General features: G+C 33.4%; 1 protein-coding gene across 5 annotated transcripts; it reads right to left on the reverse strand.

Moving 5' to 3' along the window:
- Window positions 1–3,511: 3,511 nt before the first annotated feature.
- On the reverse strand, window positions 3,512–6,819 carry LOC120085460 (AP2-like ethylene-responsive transcription factor ANT). Of its 5 annotated transcripts, none has more exons than XM_090317391.1 (10): window positions 6,591–6,819; window positions 5,984–6,252; window positions 5,374–5,884; window positions 5,184–5,266; window positions 5,045–5,053; window positions 4,880–4,968; window positions 4,735–4,808; window positions 4,582–4,632; window positions 4,407–4,483; window positions 3,512–4,211 (listed from the first exon to the last, which is right to left on the reverse strand). In XM_090317391.1, the coding sequence occupies exons 2-10, from the start codon at window positions 6,198–6,200 to the stop codon at window positions 3,604–3,606; spliced, it is 1,719 nt and encodes a 572-aa protein (XP_090173517.1). In that variant the 5' UTR covers window positions 6,201–6,252; window positions 6,591–6,819; the 3' UTR covers window positions 3,512–3,603. The 5 variants fall into 5 exon arrangements, with proteins under 5 accessions (XP_090173517.1, XP_038897364.1, XP_038897365.1 ...); XM_039041436.2 differs by having other exon boundaries at window positions 5,374–5,896; window positions 6,591–6,729; XM_039041437.2 differs by having other exon boundaries at window positions 5,374–5,896; window positions 6,486–6,693.
- Between the last annotated feature and the right edge of the window lie 786 nt (window positions 6,820–7,605).

The following is a 7,605-nucleotide window of genomic DNA, read 5'->3' on the forward strand; positions in this document are numbered from 1 at the left end:
TCTGTCATTTTATTTTTCCTTTTCTTAAGGTCATTCTTAGATCCCTGTCTTTTAATCCAAATAATTTTAATTTTTTTTTTAAAAAAATACCAGATACATTGATTATGTAACCAATCAAACACCGACTTTGGAATTTGGGTTTGGCTATCCAACCTGTAAACAACCAACTCCTTTATTATATGATTAAATCTTAAGGGTTGACTAATTTAACCTAAAAAAGGAGCTTTCAAGAAAATCTTAAGAACATTTTTCCACTGTCTTTTAATTTAATTTATTTATTTTAAGAGGGAGAATATGAAGTTTTGATGTTGGAGTCTTTTCAAATCTTTTGTTGACACAAGATCTCCTTTCCTCTGCCTTTTCTCTTCTTCTTTGTTATGTAGTGGTTGTTGAAATGTCTATATATGCTTCATGTGGTTGGTTTGAAAACTTTTTTTTTTTATATAATTTATAATAATATTACAAGTTTTAGTGCAAGGGAGATGAAAAATATACGATGGATAATATTTGGGTGCATCTTAATATGCATTTATCTCTATGTATCTCTTTTCGTCGGTCTCACCAAAAAAGAATTAGAATTTTTTTTTTTAAAGGAAGAATTTATCACATGACAAATTATGATTGACAACTTAGGAAGATGCACAAAGATAGGTACTACCTAAGATGCACCTAAATATTTTTTATATATGATCAGTTGAGTGTATATATGTAGTTCAAGTGTTTAAATACTAGTAGAACTTTAAAATAAAGTTAGGTTTGAATTATTTTTTCGGTTAAAAAGAATTCAAAAGATTATTTAAGAAAAGAAAAAAAAAATATGGTTCTAAGTTATGTTGCCACAAGGGAAAAAAGGTAAAAAATGTAAGGAGTATCATTAATATTTATTCATTATCAGACTAATCAGCTTGTTTTTAATTGGTAGGTAAATTGTTGTCATAAACTTTTTACTTTAGTTCTTCAGTTTTTGAAAGGTTTGTTTTCGTATTAAAACGGTAGGAAAGAATTCGGTTAGAAAAAAAATATATATATTATTGACTTCTATTTTCTATGTCTAATAAATATCATTAGACTTCTATCCGCCTCTATCGACCTCTATTAAAGGAAATCAAAATCTTATTATTTTGTGTAAATAATTTTCTTTATTTTTCTATTTTTGAAAATCTCCCTTGTTTTTAATTAATTAATAGAAATTGACAACAATGATTAAATGTGAGTATTTAATGAAAAATTGGGGTTAAAAATATAAATATTGAAACTTAGAGATTAACTTGAAACAAAACTCAAATCTAAGTATAAAATTATCACATTTTAAAATTTAGGGACTAAATTGAAACAAAACTTAAAACTTAAGGACTGAATGTGTAACATTTGGAAATCTATGGATCAAATAGAAGCTATACCCAAAACTTATGGACCATTGATATATTTTTTTTCTTTTTTTAAAGAGAATAATACATTTTTGGTCCTTAGATTTTGGTTCTACTTTCTATTTGATTTTTAGGTTTTAAAATGTTACATATTTAGTCCTTAAATTTTGAGTTTTTGTTTTAATTTAGTCCCTAAGTTTCACAATGTTACAATTTTACCATTAAAATTTGAGTTTTGTTTCAATTTAGTTCCTGAATTTCAAATTTTAATAATGTTACAAAAGTCAGTCTTTTGTCTCGTAAGGTTGTGTTCATTTCTTTCTTTTGTTTCGTGAGTAACTTCACAAGATAAATTTATAACTTACGAGACAAACTACAAACTATCTCGTTTGTTTCGTAATGTTGTAAGTTTGTCTTGTGAAGTTACTTTACGAGACAAAAGACTTATAAACTCAACTTTACGAGACAAACAACTACTTTTCAACATTAAAAAAATAATAATAAAAGACTAATTTTCAACATATGTGCCTCTTTTGGAACTCTAAAAAAGGAAAGAAATTGTTCCTCTAAACTTAGGACCATTTAAAAAGGATTATTTCTCTAAAGTTGGACCCCCACATAAAACATTTTTATCTTGAAAACAAAATGTGAAACTGAAAGATTGAAGTTTCTAATTTAAGATATGTGAGTTAAGTAAGTTTGGTGATTTCATATTCAAAGCAATTGAATGATAATTTATTGAAAGACAAAATGATATTTTTCACATAGTGGGTCCCCCCACTTAAAGACAGAAAGGATGGGAAAGAGATTAAGAAAAAGTATATTTTAAAAATGAGATTAATTTTGAATTGAAAATTTTTTGTGTGTCAAAATCGGTAATTTTTCCTATATATGCTTAGTTTGGTTGCTCATTTTAACATTGTAAATTAACTTATAAAAAAAACCATACAACCCTATTTACTATTTCTTGGTTGATTTCGTAAAATCATATTAAATATTTACTATTTAAAATAAATGAAAAATATTCATTTCGTTATTCAAATTTTACCCTCAAAATTTATGTTCTAAAAAATTATGATCATATGCATCGCACGTACTTTTTATCTAATTACTTAAAAGAGTCAAAATGAGTACACTCCATGTACTAACGTTTGAGATAAGAAGTGAAATTGTTTAGTCGTGAGACCTCTCGTAAATCTACAACTCTTTCCCAAACAAATTCACTCTAATCTATCCAAATCTCCTGAACGTGAAAGTTATTTTTTCTCTCCTTTTTCTTTTACTTCTAATTTCAAACATCCTAAGTTTAAAAATAATGGAGATGGCAGTTGGTCACTCGTGCAGAAATAGCAGTTACACACGTGGGAATCGCACAAATGAGACCCACTTGGCATTTATTTCAAGTGTTTACACAAAGAAAGCAAAATAGTGATGACCCCATTCCTCCAATAATCCAACAAATTATGGTAAAAGTGGGATTTCAAATACTCAAAAAATCCCCTTCCATTTTTGCTTTTAAACAGCACAAACACAACATTATGCAAACCAGTTGTCTTTTTCTTTTCTTTTTTTGCTGTTAATTCCCAGAATAAGCCAAAATCTTCTTCCCTTGATGAAACTTTTGTTTGAAAATCTTTGGTTGGATAAAGAAAAGTGAAAGTGTCGACTTTGTGTGACCTTTAACCAAAGCCTCAGGTTAAAAAAAAAAAATACAAACAAACACCACCACCAAAGCAGGAATGGCTATGATGATGGGTCTGCAGATTGAGAGACACAGAAAAGAAAGAAGGAAAAAAGATATCCGAGTAAAAATATGGATTTTTTTGGGTCAAAGCCATGGCCTATTTGCAACTTTGCATTATTGGCAATGGCTCTTAGCTGGATTTGTACTTCCTATTTAAAAAAAGATTAGTAAGAAAAGAGAACACATGGAATGCTGAATTGATGATTTTAGTTTGTAAGTTATAATAGTCTATGTTAGGGGTGCCAACTTTGTTAATCTTGAATTATAATTGTCTATGTTTGAGATATATACTATTTTAGACTGGATAGATAAAAAATAATAAATATTGTAACAAAGACGAATTAAAAATAGTTAGTCCTTTCAAACTGTGCAAAATCTTTCAGAATTTTGAGACAAAAGATTTGTTGAAAACAAGGTGGATTGGATTGGATTTGGATTAGAATTCATTACATGTTTCTAAACATTGAAAAGAAAACATGGAAAGAAGCTGTCTCATGCATCATTCCAAACAGGCAAAGAAATAAGAGCAGGCCTCATTTGGGGTGGTGATGGAAGCCAATTACTTCCATTGCTTCCAAATGGGGCTTTTGCAAATAACACCGAGGATGAAGCATTTGATTTATCAGGACTCGTTTCCCTTGAGCTGCTCAGGCTGCTCACTACAGAGGAAGCATTGGGGAAGTGAGCCTTGTACTTTCTTGAATCATTCACCATTTCCTGATTACAACTTTCGGTTTCGACCACTCCTACTACATGATTCATGTATCCGCTTGATGTCATGGACTTTTGGTCTATGGCTTCGACAGTTTCGCTTGGATCAAGCAGCAGGTTGTTGTGGAATACCGTCCTCCAATCTAAGTTGTTTGATATCTCTGAGGGGTCTTCAGTTTGAGCGATGTTCTGTTTTGGTTCTTTATGTTCGATGGTGTTGGTTGGTTTTTGTTCTTTGTTTCGTCTCGCAAACTCTCCCGAAAGGAGGCTACTGCTTGTTATGATCCTTTCTACATCGTACCTTGACGTGTCAAAGTTTGTAACGGCGTTTGCACCGCGGAACTTGATAGCTGCTATGTCATATGCTTCTGCAGCTTCCTCTTGTGTGCCTGGACATCATTGTAATGAAAATAAGCTAAATAGGATAAACAAAGCTGCTATAGAAATTGGATTGGTAAAGATAACAAAAAAAAAGAGCGAAACACTATGCATCATCAGTACATTCAAGACATATTAGATGAAAAGTGTCAACATATTAGAAATTAGATTTAACAGCCTGAAACTTAATAGCAATAGCAACATACCAAATGTTCCAAGATAGAGGTCTTTATTCCCAGCAACTCTCCCGATCCGAGCTTGCCATCTCCCATGCTGATGATGTCTGAAAAAGCAGTCAAAAGATTCTAGTAAACAAAATGATGCAGATTTAGCAGAAAGAAAAGTAGTGTAGAGCATTGATTGAATCTTATAAACACACACCTAGTTACTCCTCTGTATATGGAAGCTCCCCTGGAGAATCCACTGCTTTTCCTGTCAAAACCAAAAACCAGAAAATGATACTATCAACAAAGAGATATGAAGAGCGAACGTTATGGCAACAAACTGAAACAATAATGTCGAACTTTCAAATACCTTCTCAGGTGCGCGACATATTCTTGGCGGTTCATGTTCTTCATTTCCTCAATTTCAAGTTGATAGTTCTTTAACTGTAGAATGACCATTAACATAAGGATTCTGAAGACCAAAACTGGTTGATAGCACTATAATCATATCATACCGGGAAGTTTAAATGTGTGGAGGGTCCCCAGTACTTGAGAGCTGCAAGATCATAAGCTCTTGCTGCTTTCTCCTCCATATCATAGCCACCTGAAATTCAAATTAACTACCAATGAACTTCAATGTGATTGACTTCCTACCGCAAAGTTCTTCGGCAAAGGCTTACCGAGATAAACTGATGTCCACACAATTGAATTAGACAGCATCCATAAGGAAGTTGAACATGACAGACAACAAGGAAATGGTTTGAAGTTAGAACATTGATTTGAAGAAGAGGGAAAAACATTGTCTAAAATCTGACTAACCTTGTCTTCCTTTCCTGGTTTGACCTTCTTTCTTACAACTATTATCCCACAAATGAGCCTCATATCTACCAGTCCATCTATGCCTGATAAGAAAGAACAACCAAAATATTATTAACATTGAAAACAAAAGCACAAACTTTGAATGACTTCTGTTAGAACAAACATAACATATTAGAAACTTTAGAACAACCTCGTAACACCTCTGTACTGTGAAGTTCTTTGTCCGAACGTGTCGATCGACTTCCGATAGACCGGCTGCTTTTGACTGGCCAGACCCCTTTTCTTTGTTTCCATGGTGGCTGGTCCAGGTTGAGAAATTTGGCTTGGAGCAGTAACACAACTAGACTGAGAACCAGGACTCATGGACAATCTAAGTGGCTGCAAGTCTTGGGAATTCATCCCTACAAAGCAGCAGCCATTGATCCGCTGCTCCATATCTTGTCGAATTTCAGAACAAGAGCATGCAATGTGAGACTTCTTGTTGGGATCCTCAGCAGGATAATGGAACGTTCCAGAATAATATAGCTGAGAATGAAAAAGAATATGTTGTTGTTCTTGTTGCTTAAAAAGATTCAAAGAATGTTGTCTCTCTGAATCAGTCTCGGCATTTTGATTGTAATATATGCTGTCTAAGCTTAGTGCTGTGGCCTCTTTTCCATGAGTTACACCACCAAGAAAATCCTCCAGTTTTGGTGAGATATCTGGCAATATTTCTAAGCATCAAAAAGTAAAAATATTTTCTTTAAAACAGCTTCATAACAATAAAGCTTTTGACAGAACAGAGGAAGAAAGAAACAAACCTTCAGATTGTGATGTGCTGATTGATTCCATGATACAAAGAGACCCATCTGACTTGAGTGGCATTACAGACAAAGGAGAAAGAAAATCTCCATTGTAATGGTGAGAAGCTAAGAAGCTATTTGACATGGTATTAGAGACAGCTACTGCTGAAATTGCCTGGCTTTGGTGCTGGTAGTGAGAATGTTGTTGAGGCTCAGAACTAGTTTCCATGTCCATTTCTCTTACTAACTCTAGTTGTCTACTTATGTAAAAGTTTCTTGTGTTTTTGCTGCAAGTTGATAATGAAGCAAAGCAACTCAATCATTGGATATGAAATAAGCTCATGATTTAAGTTTTGCATAGTTCATTGAAAGAAATGGGATGTTTCTAAATGAAATGAAAAATGCATATACTCTCACAATCTCTGTGCATATGAAACAAACAAAAATGAAAATTTTTCAAAAAACTAAGGGAGAAAATACCCCCTATGCATAGGGATCCGTGTATATAAAGAAACAATACATGCATATTGGACTGTGATTAAATTACTCTTCAAGTCTCCAACTACAGAATCCCCAAATAAAAAAATTCAGAAAGAATTCACAGAGGAGTGTTGTGTAATCACACATTTACTGTTCTAAAAAGCACCCAATTTCCCCTTAATGCTGAAGAGTTTTGAAACATTATTGGCCACCTTCAATGGCTTTTGAGACTCTCTCTCTCCAATTACAGAAGGTTGCTAAATCTAGGAGTTTATGAAGGGCAGAGAGGGAGGCAAGCGAGGGTCAGTTAACCAAAATTGGAATTATGTCTTTATTGTAGCCATTGATTTGGTTTTGGGTTACATTGTTTCTTTGGTTCTTTTTTTTTTTTTTTGTTGCTTTAATCAGAGGGTCAGTACAGAGCAGGTCTGATGGATTTGACGAGCAGAGAGGTCTGAGATTGGTGTCTTTTCGTACAGTACTATGGTGTGCAGAGTTTTGTGTTGTGTTCTTCTCGTTGCAGTCCAAAGGATCAAATCTATTTTCATCTTTAAAGTTGAAACAGAACTGTGTTTTTGAATGTTGATGGGTGTAATTTATTTGATTTCCAACTTGAAACCCAACAGGGAAAAGTGTCAACAGAAAATCCAACAAGAACAAAGATATAGGCGTGTCACAAACACTGTTTTTATACGATGGCTATGGGATTTGGACAAAAACAAAAGTTGTCCTTTTGGTATTGTGGGGGGATGGGGCCATGGCCATCCCATTCCGCCATTCCTGACTTTCAGCCTTGACGTTCGGAGGCAGAGTAGCTTACTGTGCTGTCTACTGAGTACAAACATGTTTATATACTAGACTTTCTGGTGTGTGAAAATTTAAATGTATATCAAATGTGTGAAAAAAGTGAAAAAGATTCCAATTGAGGTTAGTTTTGTATTGAATTATGTTGGAATGTCTTGAATTTGTCATATCATAAAAAACAACGCGTCCTATTCAAGTTTCGTTAAAGAACCACTGAAATTACACTTGAACACACTGTCCTCGAGAATTCTATACCTAGATGACTTTGATACTACTTGTTGAGACAATGAACCTCCACACATCTTGCATGATGTTATCTATCTTGGATATAAACTCTCGTGGTTTTTAAATGACTT

Source organism: Benincasa hispida, chromosome 9, assembly GCF_027475165.1.
Source record: "Benincasa hispida cultivar pf3 chromosome 9, pf3_genome.v1.1, whole genome shotgun sequence".
Taxonomy (NCBI): domain Eukaryota; kingdom Viridiplantae; phylum Streptophyta; class Magnoliopsida; order Cucurbitales; family Cucurbitaceae; genus Benincasa; species Benincasa hispida.

Excerpts from the sequence above, each read along its gene's own strand:
- LOC120085460 (XM_039041436.2), bottom strand. The coding sequence starts at position 6,200 with ATGGACATGGAAACTAGTTCTGAGCCTCAACAACATTCTCACTACCAG. Across the intron at positions 4,809-4,879 it reads CCACACATTTAAACTTCCCG|TTAAAGAACTATCAACTTGA; the intron begins GTATGATATGAT and ends GTCATTCTACAG. Across the intron at positions 4,484-4,581 it reads ATATACAGAGGAGTAACTAG|ACATCATCAGCATGGGAGAT; the intron begins GTGTGTGTTTAT and ends CTGCTTTTTCAG.